Source organism: Pempheris klunzingeri, chromosome 18 (genome assembly GCF_042242105.1).
Source record: "Pempheris klunzingeri isolate RE-2024b chromosome 18, fPemKlu1.hap1, whole genome shotgun sequence".
NCBI classification, from domain to species: domain Eukaryota; kingdom Metazoa; phylum Chordata; class Actinopteri; order Acropomatiformes; family Pempheridae; genus Pempheris; species Pempheris klunzingeri.
This window is the reverse complement of record NC_092029.1, coordinates 4,150,319-4,162,719: the sequence shown is the minus strand read 5'-3', so window position 1 is coordinate 4,162,719 and position 12,401 is coordinate 4,150,319. Positions and strand designations below refer to the sequence as shown.

The window sequence follows — 12,401 nt, the reverse complement described above, 5'->3', positions numbered from 1 at the left end:
GTGTGTGTGTCTGTGTGTGTGACGTAAAGCCTCAAAGAGCTTATGAGTGTTAAAGTGAGCAAACACACTGTGTGTGATTCGATGTGAAAAAGGAATCCACCAGCAAGCAAGTAAACACGCTCGTGACCTTGCACCTTCACCACCAACACCAAAATATTGGACACAAGTGAGCCACAGAGAACACAATGACACAATGCGATACAGCTGTCCCACTTCCTCATATGACATCATGTACCCGTTGGGTCCAGGCTAGCTCACCGAGTCCTTGTGTTTCCTTCCTGCTCTCTGTGCCCGCTGTAACCACCGGACAGCCAGACAGGAAACGGGAGAACAACCAGAGGGGTAACAAGGATGTCCTGATAGAAGCCAGCCCATACGGGACTTTAAAGTCCCGTTCTAATAATGACTTTCAGGTTAATAATGACACAGATGGTTTGATTCTTCTGCTAACTTGACAAACTACCAGTGATGCTAACTTCTATTTTGCATTTGAGTTTTGATTTAGAAAATGTGACACTCAAATCTCCTAAAGCCGGATTACTATTCATCTGAACAACAATTTCATATTATCAGCAACTATTTCAGTCACTTCATGTCTTTATGGTTTTATTATAATCTAATCCTAAATCCTGACCGTGACCCAAACACAATAAAACACTGCTTCACAATCAACTCTCCACTCTGTCATTATTATCCACCACAAGTATCCAAAAATAAAAGCACTAGAGTACATTTCCTGCCTCATTTAAATCAACCAAAACACGGCGACGGACTAATCAAACGGTGCAAAGATCGCTGATGTTTCTGCAGCTGCATTCAGTAAACCTCAAGTGATCTGAATGCACGTTTATTACTGCACGACAACATATACGAGGCCAGTGGTTTAAGGTGCTCATGTAGAGCTGCGTTTGTTCATGGTGGGGTGAAATGGCCTCCGAGCAGAGCATAAAACCATGTGACACAAAAATGTTACTTAGGAACCAAAACAAGTGAAATTCTTACAGGCAGCTCTTCTGGGAGGGACTCCGGTCTGTGAACTATGAGATAGCCTAGTTAGGCAAAGCCACAATAATAAGCGTGTGTGTGTGTGTGTGTGTGTGTGTGTGCATCTACACTGTGAGTGGTGTGTGGGGCATGCTGCCAATGAAAGCCTTGCAGGGTGGAGCACACATCAGCTGCAGCTGAACAGCTGGCCACTGCGGACTAACACCGAGTCTAGATGGAGAAAAGGTACGGCTGCCTCCCACATGTTTGCCTACTGCGGGCTGGCATGGCCGCCCGTTTACATTCAGCTGCCCAGCAGTCTGTTTCCTAAAACAGGGAAGGAGATCAGGACAAAGCAAAAAGCAGGAAATGAAGGAAGAGACGTAGGAAAACAGGATATCTATGAGAAATGAATACAAGGGTTGTGTCCACACGAACATAAATTCCTGTCTAGAAAACTGAGGACATCCTCGTAGTGCACTAAACACTGAAAGCCTATTGGATTAAGATGAAGTTCATACTGAGATCATCATCAGTGTTGAAATATGCTGAAACACCCCCTCCACATGAGCCATGGATCAATATGAAAGTGAAAGAATCACACACATACATTCAATATTCAGTTCCAGATTGAGAATTGCTTGTTCCATGGAAGAGGCCATATTCTTTGAGGAATGATGCTCAACCTTCATGCGGACTCCACGAAGCCTCTTTTGATATTTGCAGTTATCAGCATTACAGAAACACTTTAATTAATGTCATTTAAAACACCTGATTACACCGCATAATGATTAAGAACGATGTTTAAAAGAGTTGACTCACGACATGACTTGTGAAAGTCAATGTAAAGCAAGAGAATAAATACAAGCGCAGCCCTGAGTGAGTGAAATTGGTAAACCCTGTGGTGTATGTGAGGAGTCAGGATACAGCGTACTTTCCCGGGTTCATTTCCCCTGTGGCTGCAGGTCATGTAGGGGTCTCTATTTCAGCTGAAATGAGGTCACCAAACAAGAAGAAAAGCAAACCCAATACAAATGTTTGTCTTCTTCTCGGGCTCATACATTCTCAGGAAGAAAAGGGAACATCTCTGCACCTTTTGTCACAGCAGTGCCACTGGAGCAAAGAGGCGCACTGGCCTGATGAGTGCGCTACGATGATGTTTCTGTCGGTGCGTACTGAGGCTGCCTCTGAGTGGCAGACAAAGGCAGATCACTCACAACTTGAAGAGGTCTTAGGTTTCATGGGGCCCATCTTGAACCATTTTTGTGACTGTGGGATTGAACTGTGTTTTGAGTATGTGTTAACACTATCCATCTGATCCAATCTGTTTCTTACAGGTTACAATCAGTCATGTGCACTCTTGGGCTCTGTTGGAAAGTATAAATAGAAGGCTAAAATGTCATTATGTCATTTCTTTAGCTAACATTTAGCTAGAAAAAGGTGTTGCATGTGTGACAGGTGTGCTTTTTCCTCTGACCCCTTGGCTGGGTGTCCTGCCAAGAAAGAGGAAACAATGGAGTGGAGTCACTCCAAAAACTTTAGAGAACAGGACAAAACTTGACCTCAGTCATACCATACTTTTGTTGATGCTTCACTTAAAAAGGTGTGGTCTGTTATCTTTTGGATGTGCGTTATCATAACTCTAAACCACACCACAGCAAGCCATTTCATCCCTTCCCAAAAGATGGAAATCTACTCTTCATTTAAAGCAGCAGTAGTTTGACATTTTCTGAAGTCAGATTAGAGGATTGATACAATTCTCATGCCTGTTTGGCAAAGATACGACTGTAGCCAGCACCAGGTTAGTTTAGCTTAGCATTAAGACTGGAAACCGAGGGAAACTGCTAGCTTGGCTCTGTCCAGAAGGAACAAAATCTGCAAAACAGCAACTCTAAAGTTCACAAATAAAGTAATATACTGCTTGTTTAATCAATACAAAAACAGAAGTGTAGAAACAGCAAATTCATGCTTTAAGAGGGGGGTTGTGTGCCAGACTATTTCTTGGCTAGTAGCAAAGGACTTCCTGAAGTCTCCGCTAGTTGCCTGATAACCTCACAGTGTTGAGTTTACACAAAATCCAACGTAAACCTGCAACTCATTGTTGTTACACTTCAGTTTTTGAACGAATTCAACAAACAGGGCATAATTTGTTAATTAGTGAACTTTCAATCTGCTGGTTGGACCTTCAGTCAGAGTCGTTTCCCTGTTTCCATTCTTCATGCTAAGCAAGTTAGCTTAGCTTAGCAGATATAAGCGTGGTATCCATGCTCTTGTCTAACTCTCTGCAAGAGAGGGAATGAGATATTGTACATGACATACTATATACAAGCGTTGAACTATTCCTTCACTGTATTGCTCTTAAACATACCCCAACTAGCCCTGACACAAGACCCCATGGGACTCTCTGGTCACACTGGTTGTTAACTTGGTCCTGTGGTACTCAATAGAGGAAAAAACAGAGGTGTGCAACTAAGAACAACTTGAATGTGACCACCAGCAGTTTGTAGCGGAGGTCGGCTGCCTTCCCCAATTTCCTGGTTGTGTGTGCGAACATCAGAAGTTGGTACAGTTTTATAAAGTCTAACTGTAAACAGCAGAACACAGCAAATGTCATTTATTTAATGGGTGACACCTTAATTGCACCTAGTGACACCTAGTTATTTGGTAAGAGAAATTAATTTAGCATTTTGACACGCACATCTCTCGTGTTTGAAGCGAGAAATCTTCCATAAAAGTACAGTGTAAGCCTCCTTTGAGAGAACAAACACTGTTAATAACAACAGCATTAAGACTCCCTTAGGGCTTTCAAGGTTTCCTGATTAGGACAATCAATTTACGCAACTTCTGCTTCAGTGACTTCTAAGTACATGCTCTGCAACTCAATTAAATAATGTGATATTAATTGCAGAAGCTGAGGGATCCTCATGCAGATCCCTCTGGAGAGGAACACATTAATGAGCGACACCATGGGACTTTTACAGGACTATGACAGCTTGGGTACGTCTGCATGTTGTGTGTTGCGTCTGGACGAGCTCAGTCAGAGAGTTTCTAATGTCAACACAGGGAAATGTCAGGATGAAGTCACCGCTTGGCACCCAAGCTCAGGGCACCTCTCCTTTAAGTCCAGGGCATGCTGGCATTGTTGCATGGCCAGCTGGATGCAGCAGATCGGCTGGGGACTAAAAACTGGAGAAAAAATAGGAAGCTCTAAAGGAAACAATCCATGTGTGATGAATAAACATAGTTGGGTATGGCTTTCAGACAGGCAGAAAAGTACCTCTTTGTCCCTTTGCAGACAAACCTCACCAAATCCAGCCACTTCCAGTATTTTACCAGCCAGCTTAGCTCCATTTTTAGCACAGAATAGGTTGTCCAGATGGTGGCTGGTGGGGTAAACCAACTTAGCAGCCACAGCCAAAATTTGCCACCATTTGACTGATTTAACTGCCATCCTGTCTGCCTTTGACAATGCCACTCTAAAGTGGGCCAAGCTGCTGCCTGTTTAACATCACAGTTGAATCGTTCTCAGAAATTAAGAAAAAAAGATGTCAGCAAATGTGCCAGACTGCACTTTCCTTCCATTATAACTTAGCCTCTTATTGTCTGCTGTATTATTTATTTCTCTCAATCAGGGCAGTGAATCGCTCCTGCGCTGCCTCAAGCTGCTGCAGCACTCCTTTCAGGGCTTTAAAAGACAAGCAGGCCAGCCAGGCATGCTCCGGCAGCGAGCTGGGCCTCTGCGCCAGATAAAAAAGGTGAGTTGTTCACATTCCTGCTTCATGCACAAACCAAACCCCCGATGTCACACACACACACACACACACACACACACATACACACACAGTCCTTCTGCACAAATGATTGAGTTGTTTGTGTGTGTGTGTGGTCCTCCTGCCTCTTGTGTGTTGTTTTTTCTAACCTCGCTTTAACCAAGGAAGTGGGAAAGTTACAAAACAGCTAACTTGTCACCCAAAACTCGCTTCTTGATTAAAAACTAATCAAATCCTGGGTAAAACCTTCAGGGTTGTGCAACTGTCGTATCCATGCTGCAACGGCAACGAAACACCATAATTTATTTTATTACAACATCAATTATATGATAAAGAGACAGCTGGGGAGGTTATCAACAAGCTTTCATCTACACACGCCCAAAAACAGCAAAACAAACTGGCATGTAAAGCACTCATGAAAACTAAACCAAACCAAAGAGGGACGGTGCGATGACAGAAAGGCATGTGCTTTATGCAAGAGTGCATTATCATGAGAATAAATGATGGCCTGGAGGACAGGACATCTTTATGAGATCTTTCCTGGATCCATATCAAAACTCTTGAGTGGGCCTGTTCAAGATCGTCCGCACTACAGTTAATGTCCTTCTGTGTATTTGGTTACTCCTCACTGTCAACTTGGTACCACCTTTTTATTCTCCCAACAGATCTGTTTTTGGTCATAAGTCATGTCTTCTGTTTAATGTGTGCTCTTGCAGCTTCTACAGGCCGTCATGTCCAACTCTTTTCCAAAACAATATAAAAACACTGAACTACGGGGGAATAAAAGTGGCCTTGCTTTTAGTTTTAGGGAGGGTTTGGGAGAGAAGAGAGCAGGCCAACTGAGCCCCACTACTACTATAAAAGGAATGTGATGGGGAAGGGAGGGCCACTGCACCACCAGCGTTATTAGCCTATCATCTTACCAAAAAGACAGAAAGGCTGAAAGCACAGGCCAAACAGAGGGGAATTAAAAAGAATAGGCTTGCTTACCCCAGTCCAAAAACTCCAGGATATTCTTCTCTCTCCTAAGTGGGGAGTTGTTGCACTCATCGTAGATGCAGACCAGGATATCCAGCAGTGTTTCCACGCTCAGGCACTGGCCATTAGACTGAGCTGGCCCGTCCAGGATCAGCTTCTCCAGCTTCTTCAAACGCACCTCTCCAGACATGATTATTCCGGCTTGTTGGTTTTAGAAGTAATGATGATAGAGGAGGTGGGGAAGGGAAATGAGCAAACACCTCCTCGGCCTGTTAGTTAGCGCAGAAGGGGCCTGCAAAGAAGTTCTCTCACCTTGAATATGCCTCGAAAAATAATAAAACTTTGGAGTTTGAGGGGAAAGCCGGGGCTAAATCCGCGTTAAAACCGACCTATTCATGATCTCCCTCTCGAGATCCAGCATCTAAGAGGTGGAGAAAACGTGCAGCACTTCCCCATTTTATAATACCTATCCCCACAGGGCATACACGAAAAGAAGTAGTCACAATTACAGACCCTGGCTGCCCCGGGCCGGCTGCTTTTCATGAAATCCCAACGTTAGCTGGCAGTTTCTGGTCCTCTGCAGGAAAACAAACAAACAAACAAAAAAAGAATCGAGTCGATGCGGTTCAACAGATCCCCCTGAGTTGTTGTGGCAGATATTTGGGATTCTCCATTCTTGCAGCAAACCCCAAAAAAATGCAAGGCAGATCTGCAATGCTACAAAGCCCCAGCGCCCCTCCTCTGCTCCAGGAATGGAAGGGCGACACGGGCTTAGTTAGCAGCCTGCTAGCTTAGCTGTTTAGCTAGCTAGCGAGCTAACGTTAACGTTACTTTTCTTCGTTCACAAATGCCATCGTTGCCCCTTTTTTACTCTCCGGGAGTTGACATACAAATTAGCACAGTGTTAGCAGAAATTAGCTTAATTTAGCCTCTTTCGACAGTATGGTTATTTTTTTTTTTTCCCCAACCAACTGGAAAATATTCCCTTGTTTTCTGAACTCACTGCTGGCAGTTATGTTCTTTAAATCCCATTCTTCGGCCAGAAATGTCTCTCTAGTTTCCTCACAGTTCAAACCGACGGTTACTTCAAGAGTCCCGCAAGTTAGCCGTCAAAAAAATGCCTCCTCCTTTTCTGTGTGAAGGTTACAGAGGAGCTCGTTTCACGTCAAGAGGAAAGCCGTAGTCTGGTCCTGCTTATTCCAAATACGGGACACAGCCTAAATTCCCCCTGTGCCGTGCCGTGCCGTGCTGTCCTGTCCTTTCCTTTGCTTTGCCCTGCCTGCCTGCCTGCCTCCCCCGCCGGTCGGTCGCTTCTCGCCGTCTTTGCTCAGTCAAGCTACCAGCAGCCTGCCCACCGGAGACTCCACACGGCGGAGATGGCCGAGGAGACAGCTCCGTCCGCAACGCCGCGCTGCATTCTGGGAAGCGGGACTCTGCTGGGAAACATGAATGGGATAAAAAATGGTCGCTTTGCTCGCGATTGCGCTTATACGCGTTGAAAACACAACGTGTTGACCCCCTGGGAATACTTTACCTCTTCATAACTTCTTTAATGTTGTCTTAGTTGTGGCGAAATTTGCTTCGACGCCGTCGTGTGTTTAATTTTCACGGAAAATGTCGATATTTCCCAACTTCCACGCATGCGCAGAGCGATGAATCCTTCATTCGGCCATCTTTGCTTGTGCCGTAACGCAGGAGCGTTAATTCCCTCCCATCTCCTGGCATTATAGCATCTCTGGTGGCTGCTGCAGGCAAAATCCCAGATCATCATCATGGCGCCCGTCACAGCATCTGCTGTGCGGACGGAGTGGGGGTGTGGTGGGGGTGGTGGGGGCTGTCAATATTGTGAATGGAAACTGCGGGCTGTCTGTCAGTCTGCTGGTGACGTGGTGCGAAGAGGGCACATTTCCTTCAGACTGAAATAACAACGCGCACTGTCCCTTTAACTGGCCGCAAAACACTCTTCTTATGGAGACATGCCTATGCAACGGTGCGCCCTGCGTCAGTGTAACCTGTGCTGAGGGCCGGTGGCTGTAGCAGGGGGGGCCACATTCAGTCAACCTTCAGACAATACATCATAGTCATAGTTTACTTCTGTGTGTGTGTGTGTTGAATTAATGCAAATGCCTAAACTGACCAAATACTGACATTTTATGGGAGTTTTTGGCACCCTGGGAGCAACTAAGTGTATTTCTCTGTGCAGTCTATGGTATTTATATCAGAATATTAGCCTACTGCAAACATACAGTGCATGCATTGCATAGGAGACATCAGAAATGGCATCTTGGGCAACTGTGTGTGGTCTCTAGAGGCCTTTGTCAGTGTCTCAAAATAACCAAATATCATTGCAGTACTTTTACTTTGACTGTTTTTTCTCTTGACATCAAGGCGTGTCCCGGATTTTCCGCCTCTGGGATCGTTCTCACGGCTGAGAGAAGGTTAATACAGAGAGCAAACTCTCTAATCTCCATCTTTAAGATAAACAGGCTTGCAGGTTCGATTTGGATTTTCTGGTGAGCCTGAGCTCTGTTGCCTCCCTGCAGGCTGAGCGAGGCAGACTTTACATACTGTTTGCACACATCAATACAGAAAGTAAAGTCTTCAGAGACTCAAACTGTCTGCAACTGGTTACTTATTTACTTATTTCTCTGTTCTGATAAACCTGCTGGAGTGGCCATCATGCTCACATTATGAGGAAACAATATGAAAACAATAAAAGTCACACTTTAAAGATCACCACAGAGTACAAAGTGATATTTTACAGCATCACACCTGAAGAGGTTTTAGTCACAGTGTGTTATTCTGAGCTATCATCTCATGTTGGGAAACATCCCATCCTTTTGAAGCAAGGCGCTTATCGCCGCTCAGGGTACATCTATTAATGATTAACAGCTCACACAGCAGCTGAATCTTGGGGGGTTGGGAGGACGACATGGAGGGTTCGTGCTTGTGTGTCTGCACACCAGCATAAAATAATAACCGTGTGCGCTTCAGAGACGATTCAGACGAACTTGTTGCTGCAGTGCCAGGGAGAGGAAAGACTGGGCATGCAAGATGTGTCCAATAACCCTGATTCTGACGGGGACCAAGTGTAATTTGAAGCATGCAGCTTTGGCACAACTGTTTATCAGAAACAGCCAAACAGGTTTATATATCCTGCAATGTGTGAGTGGTGTGAGGTGACTGACTGTATATATTCTGTGTGAGAGAGCAGGAGAGCTGCTTCTTTCACAACATCTATGACTCTGCAGAACCAGGTCACCTTATTAAAGGGAAAATACGCTATAAAACAGAACTCACACACGTAATATTTACTATATGTTGTCTTAAATTTGTTCACATTTGATTTATGAAAATGAATTAGTTGGGTTTATTAATATTGTCATATGTATTTTACTGTTTTGGTGTATTTAATGTGTTATTATCTCTGTATAAGCACTGTTTTTGATTCAGCTGTGCGCTTCTTGAATTGTTAATTGTTTATCACCCTGAGTGGGTTAAATAGGTAACCACACGTGTCATCACAGAGCTAATCATCAGTAGACTGTAAATGGGTGTGGTGACCCTTTTTAAACATTGTGGCCTGACGGAGAGCTGATGGAGATCAAAACATTTCCTATTTAAATACAGTTGTGGTTTGGAGTTAAATAAAAACAAAAAAAATGAAATGTATTTGTCATGCCTTCTGAATAAAGAGAAGAACATGATTTAAAAATGCAATAAATAGGAAATTAAAATCAATTAAGATGGAGAAATCAGCCCATCAATAATAATATGAATCCCAGTCAGCCAAGCAGGATGATGAAGTCAGTGATGAAGACAGCTGTCCATTTCATAAGACTGTGACTTCATTGGCCCAAACTATGCAACATAAACACTGATTTTAGGGTGAATGTTCCCTTTAAAGCCTCCAGCTGCTTATAGTGTGACCACAGCTCCCTCTGCTGTACAAACAGCCTCCATGCATCTGTTTCACTTCTGCAGTTTACGTCTCCTCACAGTGAATGTCAGTGAGATTGAAGTCATTTTTCGTGCAGCTTTTCATTAATCTGCACTATTTCAGGCAGTTTTTGGTGGATTTTCCTCCAGAGCCTGTAAACCTGTCCGCATCACTGCTGGGTTTTCCTGAACTTTTCCCAGGAGCACTGTAAGTTTCCTGCACATTAAAAGTCTCCCCAAGGTCGATTAATTAAAAGTTAATGAAAATATTTATTGTCAGTCCTATCTAATCATGTCTGATCCCATTTGGTTAAGTCTCCACCGGGATTAAACCCTCTGTCTCTGCGCCCACTGCGCCGCCGTCAGCTGTGTGAAATGCAATTAGACTGGCCTGTACTTCGTCTAGATGTGGAGGCCATTGGGCAATAATTGTGTTGCCCCTGCACAGGTCTAGCGCTTTCCCCTCTCACAGACTGCTCAATGATTATTGGCTGATCCAGTCTTTGGCGTCTGAAAAGGGGCCATTAAGGTGCAAACTAGCGCGGTTCATTCCCCCAAATATTTGATATTAAGATAAAGCGGGAAGTCGGTGACAAAGCAATGAGGAATAATGAGGAATTTGCGCTGACCACCTACACAAGTTCAATATTGACTTTTAGCAGCAGCTCCGCCTCGTTCCCAGGGAGACTCCAGATGAGATGCTGATATAGTGAAGCACAAGCAGCCAAGTCTTCCTCCTGAAGGCCTCTCTCATATCTGTCTCATGTGAGCGTTTGAACCTTCTACAAACTGCAGTTTTTGCAAAGCAAAGAGGATTTCATGTTTCACAAATGGAAGGGAATGACCTATAAATTGGACTGCTTTTGAATGCAAATGCCTGGATGTTAATTAACACCTGTGTTGTTGATTGTGGGAGCTTGTTGGCCTTTGATTGAAAAGAAATGGCACCTAGGAGCATCAGATGTAGCTTTGAACTGGGCAACTTGTCTTTGATTGGCATGGGAAGGAAGAAAGACTGAGAAATATCACACAAAGGCCATCTTAATTTCCCGAATTAGGGGTTGTAATGTGAGGGAGAGAGGACGCTGTGGATGTGTGCATCTGAGGCTGTGGACAGCAGGCACTTAGACTTGGCCTCTGGCTGGACTGGACAATTAATGAGCTCTGAATTTACATGTCTGCACTGATGATTGTGGCATCAGGAGAACTGATAGACTTTAATACTCAGGGTTCCACTTCTATGTCATCTATATCCAGAATATTGGCATTTTCCATTCGTTGTCACTTGAAAATCCACCGATTTTGTCTTCAAAAACATTATTTAACTGCATTATTCACTGGTGCTGTGCTATGTTGTGCATATTCATCATGTTGTATAAGATATGTCTTTTTATTCTTCTTTTTATGGCCAGTTTTTCACATCTGGGAGGAAAATTAGACCTTTAGGCTCATTTGCAGTGTTTTCACTGTTGGTCGATGCTTAATTAGTGAGCTCTGTCCCAATCAAATAAACTAATAAAATAAACAAATGGGTTCACTTTTTGTCAGTAGTCATTTTGTAAGAATAGAATAACAGCTTTTTAATGGGATTTGTCCCAACTTAGAGTGAAAAACTAATATTATATATGAGAGCAACAGTTGTGCTGCATATGCACATGACAAATTACGAAGCTCATTCATTCTGTCATACAGAAAGTCGAGAGGAAATCCATGTATTTGCAATAAATTGCAGTTAATTTGGATAAAACACAAATGCAACATCATCGGGACAATAATTATTCATTATATTATAACCCTATAATGATGTTTTAGTCCCAACTAATTGCTTTTGCACACATGCTGTTGAGTAACTTCTTTTTATTTGTCTCATGGTGTTTGAGTGATGCATCCTGACGCTGTACAGCACATGGATCGTGTCCCGTGGTGTCGGGTCTGCGGCTCTAATTAATAATTGGTCTTGTTTGTGAGCTGCAGGCACTGTAGCTGTAGTGAGCGGGTCTGGCAGTCATCTGTCATTTGCTCTTCCTGTGTGCCCCTTCAGTCTGTCTGACATCTCTAAGCAAACACCGGCCAATACACAACCACAGGCAGGGCCTTCTGGGCGGCCAGTGAGAGCAGCCCTCTTCTAATGTTTGTGTGACAAAAAAGGCAAGGCAAATCCTCGCAATGGAATCAGATAATCACCAACCTGTGAAGAGCCTGCCCCAATCCACATCCACGCCGGCCCCCCGGCCCCTGGATTAACTGTCTGTTTGGCTAATAATTTTAATCTTCTGGAGAGGGCCAAGAATGGGTGACAGGGCTCGGAATAAACATCCCCTCCTCCCACGGAGCTCTGCACCACTTCCCCCTCGAGCCCTTGTTATAAACTTGCACCAAAATGAACAGACTTCATTTCCCTGCTGGTTTTTACTCCTGATCTCAGTCCACCTTATGCTGGACACGATTGCTCTCCAGCCACCCAGACAGAAATAAGCCCGCTGTGTGACAGACTGTTGCCAGACTGCCCCGGCCTGACATCGTCCAGAGGAATGTACACGTCAGAGTGTGGGGTGTGTGCAGACAAGGGTGCTACTGAGGAGAGGGCACTTCAGGTTCACAGGGTCAAGAGATGTCTGTCTGGGACGCATGTGTAGCAGCAGAGAGCACACTTTAGAGCGGGCCGGGGAGACGAGCTTTTTAATTAATTACACAAGGAGAATTTGGCAACTAAGTTACAGCAGTGAAAAC

At 44.1% G+C, this 12,401-nt stretch overlaps 1 protein-coding gene across 5 annotated transcripts in view; it reads right to left on the bottom strand.

Annotated features, from left to right (window-relative positions):
- The window catches only part of cdc42bpab (CDC42 binding protein kinase alpha (DMPK-like) b), a 70,058-nt gene extending 63,514 nt beyond the window's left edge, over positions 1 to 6,544 (bottom strand). For all 5 annotated transcript variants that reach the window (XM_070848817.1, XM_070848821.1, XM_070848818.1 and 2 more), the window contains exon 1: positions 5,745 to 6,544. In XM_070848817.1, coding sequence (XP_070704918.1) covers positions 5,745 to 5,922 — 178 coding nt within the window. In that variant the 5' untranslated portion in view covers positions 5,923 to 6,544. The remainder of the gene's footprint in view (positions 1 to 5,744) is intronic.
- Positions 6,545 to 12,401: the final 5,857 nt, after the last annotated feature.